This window comes from Ailuropoda melanoleuca, chromosome 14 (genome assembly GCF_002007445.2).
Source record: "Ailuropoda melanoleuca isolate Jingjing chromosome 14, ASM200744v2, whole genome shotgun sequence".
NCBI lineage: Eukaryota > Metazoa > Chordata > Mammalia > Carnivora > Ursidae > Ailuropoda > Ailuropoda melanoleuca.
The window spans coordinates 70,948,116-70,969,407 of NC_048231.1; the positions used below are offsets into that span (position 1 = coordinate 70,948,116).

The 21,292-nt window shown below is 35.7% G+C and overlaps 1 protein-coding gene across 1 annotated transcript in view; it reads left to right on the plus strand.

Moving 5' to 3' along the window:
- Positions 1-21,292, plus strand: part of KIAA1328 (KIAA1328 ortholog) — a 323,965-nt gene that overhangs the window by 117,018 nt on the left and 185,655 nt on the right. The window contains 1 exon segment of the mRNA XM_034643054.1: positions 8,248-8,375. Coding sequence (XP_034498945.1) covers positions 8,248-8,375 — 128 coding nt within the window.

The following is a 21,292-nucleotide window of genomic DNA, read 5'->3' on the forward strand; positions in this document are numbered from 1 at the left end:
CTTTCCCTTGTTCCTCAGTCACTTGTTTCCTTGGGGAGTGCTAGCATAGCACAACATAATGTTCTTGCCATTATTTCCATCATTCGTTATGGTAAATATGTGTTTGATTACCTGCCTTTCTCCTGGATGATAAGCTCCCTGAAGGAGATAGTGTTGCTGTTGTTTATCACTATATGTCTAGCATCTGGTACAGTCTCAAATGTTAATGTACTCAGCAAATGTGTTTATTCAATAAATATTTATTTATTACATATTATGTAGGCTAAGGAATTTGGCAATAAACAAAACATGAATATTCCTGCTCTCTGGAGCTTATTGTTGAATGAAAAAATGAATTAACAGATGAATGAATGAAACCACACATTCCTTGGACAATGTTACACACTCATGTGTTCAGCCACCACATAAAAGTGATTAACTCTCAAATTCTCTATTTCTACTGAGAACTCTTTTCTGAATTCCAGGCCCCGGGATCCAAGAGTCCTGCATCAGCCATCTCAAGTGAATGCTCCCCAAGCATCTCCAACTCGTTGTGTCTAAAGCTTGCTCCCCCTTCGCCCAAACCTTTGCTTTATTGTGCATTCTTCGTCTTATTAAAGGGAACTGTGCATCTAGTAATACATCTTGTCAGCCAGTTCATTAACTGACTGTGTCTTAAATTTCTCTTTAAAACCTCAACCCCCCTAATTTCTACCACCGTTCAATTTCAGGTCTCTTGTGTCTCTTGCTTAGACTGTTGTAGCAAGTTTCTAACTGCTTTAATTCTTAAGTTTTCCAGTCCACCCTTCACATGCCCACCAAAGATACCTTTATAAAATGCAAATTGGTTGTGAGACATCAATGCATTATATAGAAATAAAATTCAGTAACTTATTATAACATTCCAGATCTGGCCCCTGTTTGCCTCTGCAGCCTCTTTGACACATTCTTCCTACTTATGACCAGTTAACCATCCATGCTGTGCTACTCGCAGTTCCCTTAGTGTGCATGTCAGTTTCATTTCTCCATGCCTTTGCTCCTGATGATTTTTTAGCTGAGGGTCCGCCCCCATCCTGCCTATCCAGTGCATCAATATACTCTTTTTCCAAAATTCATTGGTGGGCTCACATCTGCTCTGCTCTGGTCTTTCCTTACTGCCCCCTGCAGTATTGTCAAAATGACCACATACCCCCACTTTAAAAAAAATCTCAATTGTATCCTGTGTTTAAATGCTTCTCCTAGAACATGTTATCCTTATTTGTTTAAATCTCTTTCTCGGCCCCTTGATAGCATTTTCCCCCTTTATTGAGATATATTTGACATATAACATTGTGTAAGTTTAAGGTGTACAGCGTGATGATTTCATATATGTATATATTACAGAATGGTTACAATAATAAGGTTATTTTGCACATTCATTACCTCCCTTATTTGTGTGTGTGTGTGTGTGTGTGTGNTGGTTACAATAATAAGGTTATTTTGCACATTCATTACCTCCCTTATTTGTGTGTGTGTGTGTGTATGCTGAGAACACTTAAGATCTGTTCTTTCAGCAGCTTTCAAGGATACAGGATGGTACCTGTTGTTAACTGTAGTTAACATGCTGCATATTAGATTCCCCAGAACTTATGCATCTTAAAACTGGAAGTTAGTATCCTTTGACCACCATCACTCATATCCTCCAACCCCCAGCCATTAGCAACCACCGATCTACCTTCTGTTTTTATAAGTTCAGCTTTTTAGATTCTACGTATAGATAAGATCATAGAGTACTTGTCTTTCTCAGTCTGACTTATTTCACTTAGCATAATGTCCTCAAGGTTCATCCATATTATTGCAAATAGGAAGACTAATTTCTTTTTTAAAGTTGAATAATATTCCTGTGTGTGTTTCTGTGTTTCACATTTTTAACTCCATCTGTTGACAGACATTTAGGTTGCTTCCATGTCTTGACTATTGTAAATAACGCTGCAATGAACATAAGGACGTAGATATCGCTTTAAGATAGTGACTTCATTTCCTTCAGATGTATACCCAGAAATAAGATTGCTAAATCATATATAGTACATCTATTTTTAATTTTGGAGGGAACTTCCATACTGTTTTTCATAGTGGCTGTACCAATTTACATTCCCACCAACAGCACACCAGAATTCCCTTTTCTCTACGTCCTTGCTAACACTTTTTATCTCTTGTGCCTTTGATCTCTTTTAAAAAAATCTATTGAACGTATGCACTGTGCTCTGCGCTATGCTAAGTGCTTTTCATTTATTAGCTCATTTATATTCATAGTTGCCCTGCGAGGTGAGGCAGGTATTATCATCTCCAGATGAGGATGTCAGAGAAGTTACTTATCCAAAGTTACATTATTACTGAATGCCAGAATTAAGATTTGAGCCAGGAATGTTGGGTGACACATAAGCCTGTGCTCTAGTCACTCTACATTACTGCCTTTGTTAAATGACTGGAACAAAACTTGACAAGCTTTTTTAAAATGATCTTTTGCTACCCTGGATATGCCTATCTTTGGCTTAAAGGATAGGTCTATTGTCAGATCATACTAACTGTTTGTCACCTGACTTAATGACCATGGATACATGGAGTTGTAGAGAGCTCTCAGCAGTCTGACCTGATGCTTATGATTTTGCTTGTCCCCATGGAACTTATGGTAGAAGTAGAAAAACAAGAGGAGACTGAATAACAGTAAAATGAAGAAAACAAAAAAATACAACAAAGACAAGTTTTTCTGCAACTATTTATTTTGGCAATTTTCAAATATATAGAAAAGTTGACTGAATAGTGCAGTGAACCACCATATGTATGCTACCTCAATTTCACAGTTGTTGACATTTTGCTATATTTGTTTCATGTCCTCTCATATATTTGCTTTTATTTTTATTACAAATCTATATAAATATGTATCTACATAAACTTATATAAATATGAATAGATTTATTTGTTTACATATATAAAAATTTATTTGCTTTTTTTTTCTGAGTCAAGTGTCATATGTCACCTAGAATACTTCACATTCATCTCCTAAGAATAAGAACATTTCTCTTCATAATCCACATTATGATACTTAACAAAATTAGCAGTAATTCTATAATACCAACTGTTGAATCAATATTCCAATTTCCCTAATTGTTCTAAGAATGTCTTTTATAGCTATTTTTCCCCTGAGCTAGGGTCCAGTCATGTCCATGGGTTGCATTTGATTGTGTCTTCAGTCTCTAACCTCCAACCCCCAAGACATGGACTTTTGAAGAGCTTGAAGAGTTCTTTGCAAAATCTCCCACATTCTGGATTTGTCTGATTGGTTCTTTGTGCTATAATTTAATTTGTTCCTTTGTTCTCATTTCTTTGAAATGGGAGTTAGATTTACAGATTTGATAAAATTCAAATAAAACATTTGGCAAGAATATTTCATAGGCAGTATTGCCTACTCTGTACATTAGGAGGTATATAATTTTTGGTTTTTTTGCTATTGGTGATCTTAAGTTAATTCACTTTGGGTAATGACTACCAGATTTCACCACTTAAAGGCACATTTTCTTCTTCGCTCTAAGTAATCTTGACACCTTATATCTTATTTATTAATCTTTCACCTAGTAGTTTCAGTCCCCATTAATGATCCTTGTCTGAATGAGTTATTTCATTAGGGGTTATGAAATAGTGATTTTTAAAATTTGACCATTCCTTTCAAGTAATTAGCTAGGATTCTTCTGGAAAGGAGGGCTTTACCTTTTTTCCCCTTTCATGCTTTTCTGTCTTTTTGAAGTATCACCATGAACTGGTAAATATGTATTTATTAAATTTGCTGTTAGAGTCACTCCTTCCAATGCTCATATTGTCCCAAATTTGACTAATGAGAGTTTCCATCAGGGTTGCTTCTATTCCATTTGACCAGCCCCCATCTATTTCTCTTTGCACACTTTTTTTGCAATATAACATAGCAACATGTTTCAAGCTTACTTTGTATTTTCCATACCACAGAATGGGAATTAGCCATTTTTCCAAGGAGTCATGGTTCCAGAAAAGGAACATTTTTGTGCTTTTTATTTGTTATTGTTTTTTAGCTTAATGATTCTCCCTTTTTTCTTGCCACATAGACCTTTCTTCATTGAGTTCTGTATTAAATCAGGATTACTAAGTGCCAGATCCCAGTATCCCAAATATCTAAGACAAGGGTGGGATGGGGTAAAAGAGTGGTCTTTGCTATGCCAGAGGATATCTTCCAGCTTAAGGCAATCATTTCCTACTTTGGCAGCCTACTCGTAATATATCCTGTCTCTGGTCCTTCTCCCTCCACCTCTGATTTTTCTCTTTTTCTTTCCCCGTATCTCCCTATTCATTCTACTTTGACCTTTACTTGTACTTACCTATATAATGCATTTTGGAGTTAAGGCTTTAAGCTTTACAAAATGACCATTTCCAGAAACTATTTCAGCTAATTAATTTGATGTTTAGGTTTTGATATGATCTTCCTTAATATTAATTTATACTTATTTATCTTATGAAGATTTCTTTCTTTGATGAGGTTGTGATGACCGCTGTTTCTTTCAGTTCTTGAATGGTGGTTGGCCAGATTACCTGTATGTTATATTCTTTTTTTTTTTTTTTAAGATTTTATTTATTATTTGTCAGAGCACAAGCTGTGGGAGAGGCAGAGGGAGAAGCAGGCTCCGCACTGAGCAAGGAGCCTGATGCGGGACTCAATCCCAGGACCCTGGGATCATGACCTGAGACGAAGGCAGACCCCTAATCAACTGAGCCACCCAGGTATTCTCTGTATGTTAGATTAGTCATGGTTTTGTGTACACCTTCCCTTAGATTGGATTTTCTGTATCTGTTGCATTCTTTTCTGTCATTTGGCCAGGATTGAGTTAAATATGTCTGTTTTCTCACTGTGTTCCCGCTCCCACATCAGTGAAGAAAGCATTTTACCCACATTTTCCTTACGTAAATCTCTCTCTCCAGATTTGGGGTGAAGTCTCATTGTCTAAGGGAGGAAGGAAGATTACTGTATTGTCTGGATGTATATTTTGGATTTTCCAATAAAAGGGGGGCATTTCAAAATCTGGTGAATCAAGACATATAAAAAAATGATTAAGGATAGGACTGCCTGTTTTTATATTCTGCTGCATAGCAGGTGTTTAAATGAATTTGCCTATAATTTGTCTTCAAGTGCTGACATTTAACTCTTAGGCTGTATAATTGTGCTGGCTTTTTCCAGAGTAAAATTCTTATTCTGCATCCAAGCTAATATGTTCATCTACTATAAACATTACTGCCTATGGTAACAGCCAGAATAAAAAATTCTTTTTATATACATCATAGCTGGCAGGAACTCTTGGGACCATCACACATCATTCTCGTCTTTTGAAGCTAACTGACAAAAAGCATGGCAATGTAGAACCAGCCTGGTCTGACATAAATTGACTTTGAAATCATATTAGCTTATTTAGAACACTGTTCATTCTATTGTTATTGTTTTTAAGATACTGAGTATTCAACAAGATCTTCTAATTAATGTATTCTTTAAACTTAGTAATCTATCCTTTTATTAGAACCGCTCCTCTTCTACAAGCCATCTTTGGCTTCTTTTTTTGTTAAAGGTTAATAATGAGAATAATGAAGCAATTGGTTATTTATGCAGTCATGATTGGCAAAAGTTATTAGAACAGAAACCTGCCCAGAGGCGATGATTAGGTTATGAAAATGTTAAGGAATACTGAAACCAGTCACCATTTTTGACATTTACGAAATACTGTTCCCCCCCTTAATCGTAATGACCTGTTGTAAAAGTATTTATACAGAATAATCTCATTGGACAGTAATTTTTATACCAATAGCGTACATAATGAAGTGCAAGGGGGGAGATTTGGAAATGATCTGAAAGAAAAATGGGCCTTGGGAGGAAATTACCACAATGAGAAGAAACAGAACTCTTCTCTTGGATGGAACTGTCTCGCACACACCTGATCTACTCAGGTGACCATTCCAATTAGCATCTTCATCTTGAGCACTTTGCAAGTTTGAGGAGCTGTAGAAGAGGGTGCCCCTAGTTAGGTTGCTATGTTCTTCATATTAGATTATGAAAAATGTAGAGAGGTATATGGGCAGAAAATTTCCTGATGATGGTTTTACTAATGAAACATAGACTTAATTGACATTATAGAAAAACAAAACAAGACAAAAATCTAATTATAATCTCTTTATGTTTAATATGGTTAGAACTTTCTTTGTAAATTAGGCAGTAATTATTTTTACGACAACAGTATTATCACTTCTACTCTGCATTTTTTGTAGCAGTTTTATTGAGATACAACACACACAATAAAATTGACCCTTTTGAAGTGTCCAATTCAGTCTATGGCCATACCACTCTGAATGCACTCAGTCTGGTCTGAAGTATGCAATTCAGTGGTTTTGAGACTATTCCCAAAGCTGTGCAAACACAACCATCTAATTCCAGAACATGTTCATTACCTACCCCCAGAACCAGTACCCATTAGCAGTTGTTCCCTCTTCTCCCTCCCCAAATCCAGCTGCTAGCAAACACTAATGTACCTTCGGTCTATATAGATTTGCCTATTCCAGACATTTTTTTTCCTTCAGCTTTTCTCATGTAATATTTACTTCAGAATATTGGAGAAGAGGACAGAAAGTGAACATGGACGAATAAAACTTACTTATGATCTTGTATACTTAGAACTGAGTATTCTTTCCCATAGTTTATTGGAATAGGTATTTAAAACAACAACAACAACAGGGGCACCTGGGTAGCGCAGTCATTAAGTGTCTGCCTTCGGCTCAGGGCGCGATCCTGGTGTTGTGGGATCGAGCCCCACATCGGGCTCCTCCACTGGAAGCCTGCTTCTTCCTCTCCCACTCCCCCTGCCTGTGTTCCCTCTCTGGCTGGCTGTCTCTCTGTCAAATAAATAAACAAAATCTTAAAAAAAAACAAAACACAACAACAACAAAAACCCCAACATCTTTATATAAATAAAATCATACAATATGTGGCCTTTTGAATCTGTCTTCATTAGTATAATGTATTCAAAGTTCAACCGTATTGTAGCATGTGGCAATACGTTGTTTCCTTTTATGGCTGAAGAGTATTTTGTTGTATAGATATACCACATTTAGTTTATCCATTTATCACTTGGTGACATTTGGGTTGTTTTCAATGTTTCACTATTATGAAGAATTCTCCTCTGAATATTCACGTAGAAGTTTTTGTGTGGACGTGTATTTTTTATTCTCCTGTGCTTATACCAAAATGTGCAGTTGCTGAGTTATATGTAACTCAATGCCTAACGTTTGAGGGCACTGCTAAATTGTTTTCCAAAGCAGCAGTGCCATGTTACATTCCCATTAGCTATATAGGAGGGTTGTAATTTTTCCACATCCTTGTCAAAGCTTTTTATTGTTAGTCTTTTTGATGACAGCCTTCCTTGGAGATGCAAAGTAGTATCTCATATTGTGGTTTTGATTTGCAGTTTCCTAATGTTTAATGATATTGGGCGTATTTTCTTATGCTGCTTGGACATTTGTGTATTTCCTTTTTTTTTTTTTGGACATTTGTATATTTTCTTTTGGGAAATGTCTATTCAAGTTCATTGCCCGTTTTTAATTAGGTTAAATGGTTCCTTATTGTTGAATCCTACAGTGTCCTTATATGTTCTGAATACTGGTCCCTTATCATCTGTATGTTTTGCAAATATTTTCTCTCATTCCAGAGGTGGTTTTTCAATTTCTTAATAGTGTCCTTTGAAGCAAAAGTGGCTTTTTTTGCTTTATTTTTTAAATTTCGAAGTCCAGTTTATGTATTTATTCTTGGGTTTCTGTACTTTCAGGTGACCATTGCAAATCCAAGGTTATGAAAATTTATTTTTATGAGTTTTACAGTTTTAGCTCTTATTTTTAGGTCACTGATCCATTTTCAGTTAGTTTTTGTATATTGTGTGAGATAGGAGCCTAACTTCATTCTTTTGTATGTTTGTTTTTATCCATTCACATGTAAAGATTTGAGAGAGAAACTTCTCTTCAAATGAGATGACCATTGCTACTCTCTTTCCGAATTACTGTTTTGTTTTGGGTTTTTTTTTTGGTGGATAGATGTACTGTGTTCATCTACTTGTGCTCTCACCAAATATGGTTGCATTTTTGTCTCTCTTTTTTTTATTGGAATCTGAAAAGCAACGCTGATAGATACAGTTTGAATCAATTTATTCGGGTTTTTCCCTTAATTTGCAATCTCACCTCTTCAGCTACAGTATAGAGAATGCCAAGAACTTCTAAGTCTCTATCAGAAATATTTATCAGAACAGCAAGAGAAGCTCACCATGTCTCTCTCAGAACTTGGTGCTGCTAGAATGCAGGAACAACAGGTAAGCATCTTTATTCTTACCTTTTCTTGACTTTAATGGATCACCAAGATGTCAGAAGAATCATTTGCCTTTACTTTGAGTCACAGAATATAACATTGTCTTAAAGCATGTAAGTATAGCATGTGATTGAGTTAGTGTCATTTCTTCTTCTTCTTTTTTTTTTTTTTTTCCATCTCCTGTTCCTGGGGCCCAGAGGTCAGGAATAATTACTTGAAGCAGGCTGTGGGTCAGTGGGAAAGCTCCTAGTTGTATTAAAGCACAGTGGGAATGGTAAAGAAAACTCACTGCTCTGTTGCTTAATGAAGAAGATCAGGTGGGCTGTTTGTTACTCATTGTCTTTATGGAAAACACTAATGAGCCTTTTCCTAACTCAAGTTTACATTTTTAGAATAATAAAAGTAACTTGGCGACTTATGAAATATTTAATTGGAGAAAATTGGAATATTTTGCATAATTTTATGTATGTATATTATTAATCACATAAGTATATATGAAAGTCTTTGAATATAACATTTATATACATATCATTAAATGGTAAATGTTGTATAATTAAATGACAGTTCAGAACCCTGCCAGTTGTGATGTGAAACAAGCTCTAAAACTTACTTCTTGCCCTCTAGCAAGTGATATTTGGTATCTTTTTCATATCCAAATGAATTTAAATCTTCAAACGGACGAGAACAGTAAGTCTTATATACTAAAGCATTGCAGAAAAAAACTGTGCAGTAGGGTCCAAGCAATTCATATTAAGTATTAAAGCCTGGCTAATGTGCTGAAGTGTTATCTTCCCCCTTTTGAATAATATCAGGTCCTGTGAATGGTTTTTTGCAACCCTTCTAAAGAACATCATTGCTGTTTGGCCCAGAGACCACTATCTCACATAGGTTGAGTTTGGGCCAAGAAAACTTCAGTTTCTGAACTTATAGTTTAGACTCATGGAAAGGTTAAGATAATAAATAATAATTTTGCTGGAATGTTGTGTAGCTCAGATTTATAACATTTCCTTGTTTTGAAGTCACAAGATTTATAAGAAATGGCCTCACCTGGCTGTCCAGTCTGTAGAGCATGTGACTCTTGATCTCGGGTTGGTGAGTTCAAGCAAGCCCCATGTTGGGCATAGAGATTACTAAGAAAAATAAATAAACTTTAAAAAAAATGGCGCAAGTATTCTAACTTGAAATAGTTTCTTTTGTTCTGTTTTCTGAAAAGCCTAGGCTATAAAATGAGGCAGAGGATGGTGGCAGCTTGTCTTGATGGTTTAGCTGGATTTTCCCTGCCACTTTGAAAGCAGGGCAGGCAGTTTTGAAGGTGGTCTTTGTCTCTTGTTCTCGGGTGGTATAGAGAAAATCGTACCATAAAGATCAGATTTCTGAACTTTGCTTTTGTATTTCCAATCCTTCCCTCTGTATAACATAGGTGTGTTAGGGGGCACAAAAATGAAAGGGCAACCCATTTGGCAAAGGTATTGGAGGAGAGGCAGAGGGTTTTTCATTTGCCAGTGTAGAGCCTTAGGACCTTAAAGATATAGACTGAGAGTCAAGAAATAGTTACTAGAGGGCTCTGAAGGCATCTAGGGGGCTCTATAGACTTCTAGATTAGAAGGCCTCATTCTTTTTTTTTTTTTTAATCTACTTCTGAAATTGGGGGAAAGAAAACTTTCTTAGGTATTAATGTTTTATGTTTAAGCTAGTGATTCTTGGAGGTTTCACTAGAGACCCATCATGATTAACACTGACTCTCTAACCTTAACTTTGAGGAACAAAACTAAAAAAAAAAATCACAAATGGTAGAATGAAGATGTTGGCCAAGTACATGGAGAGAGCACCCTCAAAAACAGAATCAAAAAGATACTTTTGAATTTTCATTTTGACTTAGTCATGAGAAAATTTTAAAAACCATGTTTTCAGGAAGTACCTGGTCAAGTCATTATGTCTTATGTGCAATGAAAATTAAATTGAAGCCACTTATAGGCTCTGCCATTTGAATTTAGAGAGGGAAAATTAGTTTCTTTTTGAATGCCAACTGGAGATTGTAATCTTGCTTCCTGTTCTGTTCTTTGTGACAGGCTTCTTTTACAAAGATAACCACCTTCTTATTCCCTTTCATGGGAACTGGGTAAATTTGGTTAATAAGTTTGCTTTATGTCAGAAAGGGCATCACTGTAATGACTCTGATCCTGAATGAGGGTGTCAGGTAAACATTAAATTTTATTTGTTCTCAAAATAAGGTGTTTTTTTAATTTAAATAATCTCCAGATTTTGTGATGGAGATGGCAGCAGTTCATTTTTCATGAGGCATTTATTTGACTCTAAGAGACTTTTTCTGTTTTCTTCTTTGCATTGGTGGCATCTGGCTCAAATTGCATATTATAAATTTTGCTTATAGTTTAATTAAATACACAGTTCTCCAGAAGAAAGCACTACTATATGATTTTCTTCTTTGACTTCTGCCATTTCCTTAAAACTGCTCCATTTATGAGGTGAATTTTTTCCTTGTTTCTCCCTCATCCTCTTTCCTGCTATTCCTTAAAGGTGAATTTTCTCACTTGTTTATCCTGGATTAATTGTGGATTCTAGAAATGTTGTTCACTTGTTCTATTAAGATTAAAATATTTCATTGATGTGTATCTGTTATTTCTTTTCCCTATCTTAAGAAATAGTTCTTACCCACAGTATAACTGTGGTCTTGAATGTGGGAGGATCTAGTAGCCATGCTTTTGGCCAATGTACATTTTAGAGTATACCTTTTCTTATCACAGTTGAGTGTTATTTCTCTTTCGTGAATCTGAACTTAATGTCACCTCAAACTATGATGCTTATAACTTCTACTTTAGTCTTATTTGATAGGCTCTACCATTTTAGAAATGTTACGGCATTTCTGGAGTGTTCTTTATATTAAGAGAAAGCCTAGGTAGCATTTTGAGTAACTTCTTCCACTGTCACTCAAAAATGTTGGTATGTAAGTCTACCTTATTGTTTTTCTTACCTCTTCATTTTTTTGTCAAGAAGATATAAAAAGGGAGATTTGGAATCTCTTTGAGATTTCTCCTTTTCTATAAATTGGACAAAATCATTATTTTCAGCCATGGGCAGTAGATATTAATCTCTGCTATTCTGATCTGGTAAAAGGCCTTTTATAGAAACTTTTCTATCTTGTTCATAATTACTTGTTCCATGTTTCTTAATTTGGGTCATGGATTGAACAGAACTTGAAATATACTAAAGATAAATCATTGCTGAGTATATGTTTAATGTTTCTTGGTGATTTCTACTACCATTGTCTCCATAGTTTTGTCAAAAGAGTTTTTGTTGTGCATAGGGCCACAATGTCTTAGGACTACTTTCTGTTCTGTGACTATTTTCATGTATTTTTTTGGTTAAATTTTTGTTGTTGCTGTTTAACTACCATGTGTAGTCATGTGGTAATTGAGTTCTTTACCATTTTAATTCTATCTAATTTTTGCATTTTAATGTGTAATTAATGTGTAATATTTATTTTAATTCCATCTAGTACTAAGCTACCTTTGAGTTTGTTATAAGAAGCCCAGATTTTATTGGCAGTTCAGAAGTTTCACCATACTCTGACAAACCAAATCAAAGAAAAAGTTATGCTCTTTGGTATCTATAATAGAATGTCTGCTCAAATATACTAAGCTCCTCACAGAATGAAAGATCTATGGATATAACAAGAATACAATAACAGCTGACTTCTCATCAGAAAGAATGCAGGGAAGAGGCAATAGGATGGCATACATAGTCAAAGAGCTGAAGGGGGAAAAAACAAACTAGCAGTGAGGGAAAGCTATCCTTCATAAGTGAAGATGACATAAAGATGTTCCTAACTAAAAAAAGACTGAGAGAGTTGGTTACTAGCTTACCTGCCTTACAATAAATACCAATAGAAGTTTGTTCGTATGAAAAGAAATGACTGTATCATTGAGCTTATAAGATACAAAGATGGTATGTATGTGTATTTGTGCAAAGGGAGGAAGAGAGCTATATTGGAGAAAGTTTTCTGTTACTGGGATAAAACTCTTTATTCATAAACAATGTGATCTTGTATGTAGAAAATCTTAAGGAATCAAAAAAAAAACTGATAGCGCTAATAAATGAGTTCAGCAAGGTTGCAAGATACAAGATCAATAGGCAAAAGTCAACTTTATTTCTGTTTACTACCAATGAACAACTTAAAAATGGATATATTTTATAAAAGTAGTGTAAGACTTATACACTGAAAACAACAAAACATTGCTGAGAAAAATTGAGATCTAAATAAATGGAAATTATGCCGTGTTTATGGATTGCAAGACACAAGGTCGTCAAAATGGCAGTTCTTTCCAAGTTAATCTGTAGATTGGTTGCAATTTTTATCAGGTTTCCAGCAGATTTTGATAATTTGGTTTTTGCAGGAATTGATAAGGTGATAAAATTTATATGGAATTACAAAGGAATAAGAATAGCTGAAAAAAATTTTGAGAAAGAAGAGCAAATTTGAAGATTATTCTTTCCAATTTCAAAATGTACTCTAAAGCTACAGTATAATAAAATTTTAACCTGACTCACATAACTTTTTCCCCTTGTCAAATCATACAAGCACAAGGAATGTAGTCTTTCAACAACCTGGCTGAGTTTGGAAGCGGGTTCTTCCTCAAATATTCCAGATTAGAGCCCAGCCCAGCTGACATCTTTCAGTCTTAGGAGAAACCAAGCAGAGAATCTAACCAAGCCTGCCTGGACTTCTGACCTACAGAACTATGAACTAATGAATTTGTGTTATTTTGAACCGCTGCATTTGTGGCAGTTAGTTATGCAGAAATAGAAAACAAGACATACAGTATTCACAACAGTATATAGTACATGCCGTCTATATGATGGACATATAGATCGATGGAACAGAGCTATGAAATCAGAAATAAACTCTAGCAATGATGGTAAGTTGATTTGCAACAAAGATGCTAATGCAATTCATTGGGAAAAAAATAACCTTTTCAACAGGTATTGATAGGACAATTGGACACTTAGAGAAAAGATAAATTTAGACACTTTATACCATCCACAAATTTTTTTTTTTAATATCCACAAAATTTAACTTCAGTATTATTCCAACATGAAGGACACCTTTTTTTGAAGCCTAAGATTCTGATTTTTTTCAGCACCAGTTTTTGGTATTTTTAGGTGCAGTGCTCTTTATGCATATTACAGTAGCCATCTGAACTTTAACTCTGATCACAATATATCATTTAATCTTTTGTAATTAATAGTAACCAGAAGTGTTGCCTTTAAATAAGGATAAAAGTATTATTTTATGGTACATAAAATCCTTAATAAGAAAGAAAAAATCTGGTGGATGTTCTGAGATTCCAGTACCTACAAAAATCAAGAGATCCCAGAATAGTGCCTGCTTTTCAGAACCATATTAAGACCATTTCAAAATGTCTGGGTGTCTTGCTGGTAAATTCAGTGTGCGTATAGGTCTGTTATCCAAATCTACTCTAACAATTGTAACTTTAAGTCAAGAAATAATTCTGATCAATAAAATATATACTTTTAATAGCCAAGGAAAAAGAATAAGAAATGCTACCCTTGACAGATGCGTAAACTTAATAAATCTGTTACTGTATCAGGCATGTGGCAAAGATTCTCTCTTCAAGGGGAATTAATATTAAAGTGTGGTCCATTGGTATGAATCATAATGATAATGAAGGTCCTCAAGTCCCAGCAAACTTTGTTGACTAAATATGGCATACTGTGCATGAATTTTGAATCCTAAGATGAATGTACCTATTGAATTCCTGTGCCACTGTGAATTGTGCGGATTGGACTAAGGCAAACAATTAGAAGGGTAGCTGTAAGTCTCCTACCACCACCAATCAAATATATTCTTAAGCCTAATACATAGGATTTTGGCTTGTCTGCTATTCTGGTGTCCTTTACCCAAAAGTAAAGTTAAAATGTGACAGAATTTAAAATATTATTATAAAAAAATAGTATAAAGAATGCACCTGAGAGAGAGGAAGGAGAGACAGACAAGAATGCTTTATTGAAATGCAGAAGAATTTGCTGACATCTAAGTAAGGAGAGCTCCAATAAAGAACATAAGAAGTCTGAATACTTGGTCATATTTACTAACTCTGACTCACTACATGTTACTGGTCTTTTAAAGAATAAGTTATATTACTATAGGAAATTACAACTCAAAGAAAGCATAAGGTAAAGGCAAACCTATACAGACAGTAAAAAGATCAATGATTGCCTGGGGTCAATTGAGGGGGAGAAATAAATAGGTAGAGCATTTCTCAAAGCCCATGGAACTCTATAACACAAAGACAAAAAGAGTAAACCCTGATGTAAACTATGGATTTCATGAACTTCAGGTAATAATCATCAATATTGATTAATCAGTTGTAACAAATTACACTAATGGAAGATGTTCAAAATCAGGGAAACATGAAGTGAAGAGAGGAGAGTATATCTTGTCTATTTAAAATTTTTTAAATCTATTTTTAAATTTAAAACTGCTCTTTAAAAAATCTATTAATGTAAAACAATACCATGAAAATAAAGTGCAGGGTATAAGTCACTCTAAAGTTGTTACCAAAATTTGTTTTATATTTTTAATGAACTATGTTCTCCTGACTGTTGGTTGGAATGTCACAAGTTACTTAACTGGAGAGCAAGCATAGCCATCTAATATTTGTACTTTAAGCTAAATTTAATTTTTCATATTTAATACATGTCATTTAATTCATGCAACAAGACAGTGAGATATTCCATCTTTGAAGGGAGTGTATCAGTTATCTCTTCTTTGTAACAAATGTCCACAAAATTTAGTGGCTTAAAATACACATTTATTTTTCCACAGTTTCTTGGGTCAGAAATTCAGTCAAGTCTAGCTGATTCCTATGCTTGCAGGCCGCAGTGAAGCTGTTGACAGAGGCTGTATTCTTATGTGAAGGCTTGACCAAGGAGGGGTAGGATCTGCTTCCATGCTCATCACATGGTGGTTGGCAGAAATCAGTTTGTTACGGGTTTTTGGGTTATGGGCCTCCTAGCTGGCTAATGGCTGGAAGCCACCCTCAGTTCCTTGCGATGTAGGCCTCTCCAGGGTGGCTACTTGTTTCATCAAAGTGTACAAGAGCCGAGAGGGTAAAAGTCTACTAGCAAGACAGAAGTTGTCGTTTTATGTAACCTGATTGAAGGAGGGGTGCTTTTTCATCACTTGTGCTGTATTAGAGGCAAGTCGTAGGTTGTGGTGTACACAAAGGGAGATGATCGCACACAAGGGCAGGAATACCAGGAGATAGGGATCATTGGGTTCATCTGAGAAGCTGCTTGCCATAGGTGAGAAGTTAAGCAAATTGTATACCACAGCAGTATTTGAGTATCTGGAAATTTATGAAATTCTTGGGGCATATTTCTCCAGGTAAAAATCTACTTTGTTTTGTGAAAATTTGTATCTTTATTTTCAGTTGTCTAAATTCTTGATTTTTCTGGTATTTAAATATATGAACTTTGTGCTAGAGAATTCATGGTGGCTGTCCAGTCTGCAGCACGGATTATTCTTACTAGTTCTTAAATATTTTACTTTTCAGTATATTTTTTCCCATTATCTTATTTATTATGGCCTTTTTATTACTTGTTCAGACAGCTATGCAAATTATCATAGACCATTTCCTACCAATTTGAGAGAAGAGATTGAATAATAATAAATAATTATTTGGTGACATACTCTAAGTCTCATAATCACTGAAAACCAAATCAACATGAAAGACATTTATTTACTATTGTCTTGATGTTAATCTTTTGATGCCATTTTTGATTGGTTAATTCTGTCATTATAGTAATAACACTCATTATCTGATTGAAATTTTAAAGTTCATGTCAATGTGTAAAGATTAATTTTCTCATATGGGAGAAAGATAAGTGGAACAGATAGGTAAAGATGGAATTATTTATTTGGCAAATGTCTATTGAGCACCTACTATGTGCTGAGTGTTCTGGATACAGATCCTGCCTTTGTGGACCATTTAATCTGAAAAGACAATTTAACAGGGAAAAAGAAATTAAATTTCAGATAATAACAAGGCTATGTGATAGAGACTGACTGGGTAGGGCATACATAGATGAGCCCTTTGAGAATATTGCAATATAAAAAGAAAAATAGAGGTACAAGATTGCTGTGAAAGGAAGAAGAAAACTCAGTGGGAGGAAAGGCACATAAATAGGTCATGAGACCAGTTTATGAGACCAGTCTGGCATCTCCAAATAAGTAACTGCAGGAGATTGGAAAATGTGTCAGCTGCCCATCACAAAAGCTGAAGGAATGGAGAAGGGTTTAGCAGAAGTCAGAGGTGATTGAGAAGAGCTGCTAAGATTCACCCAGTTCATTAGCCTCCTTTATGAAGCCATACCTAGGTGGCTTTCAGCTCATTTTGCTAATTGCGTGGCTATTACCTTCCTTTTTATTAGTATCATTTTTCTCTAGTCCATTGCTAAAACTTTTCTGTCACTACTCATTATTTACTCTTGTTTCTTTCTGTCTTTTTCCCCTATTGTTCTTTGGCTTCTTCTTATTTCCCTCCAAGTCTCTAGATGATTTTCAAGCTCAGATCTGTCTCTCTCTGGCTTTTCTTTCCACCCTACCATCAGTCCCCCTACTCATTCAAAGAAGCTTATGTTGTTTACAATCACTTGCAAATGGAAGATTTCTTAAATAAAGGTCTTCACCTGTGACTATATGCCAAAATTACTTCACCGTCTGTCTCATTACTTCCACTGCCGTTACTCAGTGCCACACAATCTTGGGGCTGCAGTCCCTACCGTCTTGTATTTTCTTGATTTCTCTTTGGTTAAGAGTCATTTGCCATATTCACTTTCGTAATCATAGGATTTAAGGATTACTTTGGTACAATTCAGAGTTGTAAGTAAACAGCCAGTGTGCATGCTGTTGTTACCTGCTACACAGAGGTGACCTCATAATCTTTATCATAGTCTTAATAGCCCTCGTTAGTCAATCTGAATTAGCACAAAACCTATTTTCATTCCTAGTTTAAAGAAGGTTACAGAAGGGAGGAAGGTATAGGGATGAGGTAATCGGGTGATGGGTATTAAGGAGAGCACATGTTGCAATGAACACTGGGTGTTATACACAATTAATGAATCGCTGAACACTATATCAAAAACTAATGATGTATTATGTGTTGGCTAACTGGACATAAAAAAAATTCACAAGAAAAACAAATAAATATTTTCCAGTACTTCCACTTCCAGACAGGATAGAATAACTGCAACTGAATATATGCACTAAAACAAATAGAAAACTGGACAGAATATGTTACACAAAGGTTTTCAAAATATTGGACATTAGACACTGAAGAGTGTGATCCCTGAAAGAGGAGAAACAATCTAGGTGAGGCATACAATTGCTGAAGGATGCTAACTGGAGGGAGATTCCAACTGGCAAGGCAGAGAGGGGGGAACCCAAGCAGAGACAGGTGGTTTCCAGATGGTGAGAAAATGGAGCTGGGAGCTTGAGGAGGCCAAGATAGTGTGAGATTGCAGGGCAGAACATCAATAAAGAGAGAGCTGCAATGAGAGATTTCTCCAGATATTGGTAGAGGGCCTCTCTCAAGTTTTAACCTAAGCAATGATGAATGCATAAGTATGAAAAAAACCTGATGAGTCTGGAGAAAAAAACCAACAAAAGAGGAAAAATTCTTGGAACTTACATAAGGCTCTGAATAGATACAGTTTCTATAGGCCAACTGGCATCAGGTACAGTACTCAGAAGGGTATTTGTACAGTAGAGGGACGGAAACAACCCTAGACTAAAGAATGCTGTGGCTCTCCCAAAAAAAAAAAGCTGAAAAGCAGTACTTGGTAGGATATATTTCCAAGTAAGTTAACTGCACCCAAAATAAAGCACAAGCATATTTATAGCCAAAAATAAATACAAAAATATCCAGCAACCAAAAAGGTAAAATTCACAGTGCTTGACATCCAGTCAAAAATTACTAGCCCTGAAAAAAAATTACTAGTCCCATAAAGGAGGAAAATAGACCCCAAATGAGACAAAATCCATAAAAATCAACCCCAAAATGACATAGATTATAGAATTAATAGGCAAACACACTGAAGTTATTTTAACTGCATTACATTACATATTTTCAAGAAGTTAGAGGAAAGATGAGCCTGTTAACTAGAAACAATATATATTTTTAAAGTCTCAATCAGACTTCTTTTTTTTTATTTTAATGTTTTTTTTATTATATTATGTTAGTCACCATATAGTACATCCCTGGTTTCCAATGTAAGGTTCGATGATTCATTAGTTGTGTATAACACCCACTGCATCCTGCAATACGTGCCCTCCTTACTACCCATCACCAGTCTATCCCATTCCCCCAGCCCCTCCCCTCAGAAGCCGTAGTATGTTTCTCATAGTCCATAGTCTCTCATGCTTCATTCCCCCTTCTGATTACCCCCCCTTTCTTTATCCTTTTCTTCCCCTACTGATCTTCCTAGTTCTTATGTTCCATAGATGAGAGAAATCATATGATAATTTCTTTCTCCGCNTTCCATACAAATTTAAGGACTATTTGTTCCAGTTCTTTGAAAAATGTCCTCGATATTTTGATCGGGATAGCATTGAAAGTGTAGATTGCTCTGAGTAGCATGGACATTTTAACTATGTTTATTCTTCCGATCCATGAACATGGAATATTTTTCCATCTTTATGTGTCTTCCTCAGNCTTTTTATGTCTTCCTCAATATCTTTCAAAAGTGATCTATAGTTTCTAGGATATAGGTCCTTTACGTCTCTGGTTAAGTTAATTCCAAGGTAACGTATGGTTTTTGGTGTTATTGTAAATGGGATGGATTCCCTAATTTCTCTTTCTTCAGTCTCGTTATTCGTGTATAGAAATGCAACTGATTTCTGGGCATTGATTTTGTATCCTGCCACCTTACTGAATTGTTCTATAACTTCTAATAGTTTGGGGGGAGTGGATTCTTTTGGGTTTTCCATATAGAGTATCCTGTCATCTGCGAAGAGAGACATTTTGACTTCTTTGCTGATTTGGATACCTTTGATCATCCCTTTTTGTCTTCTGATTGCTGTTGCAAGGACTTCTAGTACTATGTTGAATAATAGTGGCGAGAGTGGGCATCCTTGTCGTGTTCCTGATCTTAAGGGAAAGGCTTCCAGCTTTTCCCCATTGAGAATAATGCTTGCAGTAGGCTTTTCATAGATGGCTTTTATGAGATTGAGAAATGTACCCTCTATTCCTACACTCTGAAGGGTTTTAATCAGGAAAGGATGCTGTATTTTGTCAAATGCTTTTTCTGCATCAATTGAGAGGATCATATGGTTCTTGAGTCTTTTCTTGTTGATATGATGTATCACATTGATTGATTTGCGAGTGTTGAACCACGCTTGCATCCCAGGTATGAATCCCACTTGGTCATGATTGATAATCCTTTTAATGTACTGTTGGATTTTATTAGCCAGGATCTTGTTGAGAATTTTGGCATCCATATTCATTAGAGAAATCGGTCTGTAATTCTCCTTTTTGAGGGGGTCTTTGCCTGGTTTGGGGATCAAGGTAATATTAGCCTCATAGAATGAGTTTGGTAGCTTTCCTTCTGTTTCTATTTTTTGAAATAGCTTTAGGAGAATAGGTATTATTTCTTCTTTGAATGTTTGGTAGAATTCCCCAGGAAAACCGTCTGGGCCTGGAGTTTTATTATTTGGAAGGTTGTTTATCACTGACTCAATTTCTTCATAGTTAATTGGCCTATTTAAGAAATCTATTTCTTCCTGTTTCAGTCTTGGTAGTTTATAGGTTTCCAGGAAGGCCTCCATCTCTTCCAGATTTCTTAGTTTATTGGCATAAAGCTGTTGATGAAAGTTTCTAATAATCCTTCCAATTTCATTGGTATTGGTCATGACCTCTCCATTTTCATTCATAATATTATTAATTTGAGTCCTTTCTCTACTCTTTTGGATAAGTCTTGCCAGTGGTCTATCAATTTTATGGATTCTCTCAAAGAACCAGCTTCTAGTCCTGTTGATCTGCTCTACTGTGGTTCTGGTCTCTAATTCATTGATTTCTGCTCTAATCTTGGTCAACTCCTTCCTTGTCAGTGGGTTAGGCCTGTCCCTCTGTTGCTGTTCCAGTTTCTTGAGGTGAGAATATAGAAACTGCATTTTAGATTTTTCTATTCTTTTGAGTGAGGCTTGGATGGCTATGTATTTCCCCCTTAGGACTGCCTTTACAGTATCCCATAGGTTTTGGACCATTGTGTTTTCATTCTCGTTGGTCTCCATAAATTGTTTAAATGGTNTTCTCTTTGTTTTTGGACAAGTTTTGCCAGTGGTCTGTCAATTTTATGGATTCTCTCAAAGAACCAGCTTCTAGTCCTGTTGATCTGCTGTACTGTGCTCCTGGTTTCTAATTCATTGATTTCTGCTCTAATCTTGGTCAACTCCTTCCTTGTCAGTGGGTTAGGCCTGTCCCTCTGTTGCTGTTCCAGTTTCTTGAGGTGAGAATATAGAAACTGCATTTTAGATTTTTCTATTCTTTTGAGTGAGGCTTGGATGGCTATGTATTTCCCCCTTAGGACTGCCTTTGCAGTATCCCATAGGTTTTGGACCGTTGTGTATTCATTCTCGTTGGTCTCCATAAATTGTTTAATTTGTTTTTTGATTTCCTGGTTTATCGAGTCATTCTTGAGCAGGATGGTTCTTAGTCTCCAAGTGTTTGAGTTTCTTCCAAATTTTTCCTTGTGGCTGAGTTCCAATTTCAGAGCATTGTGGTCTGAGAATATACAGGAAATAATTTCAGTCTTTTGGTATTGGTTGAGACCTGTTTTGTGTCCCAGAACATGGTCTATTCTTGAGAATGTTCCATGGGCATT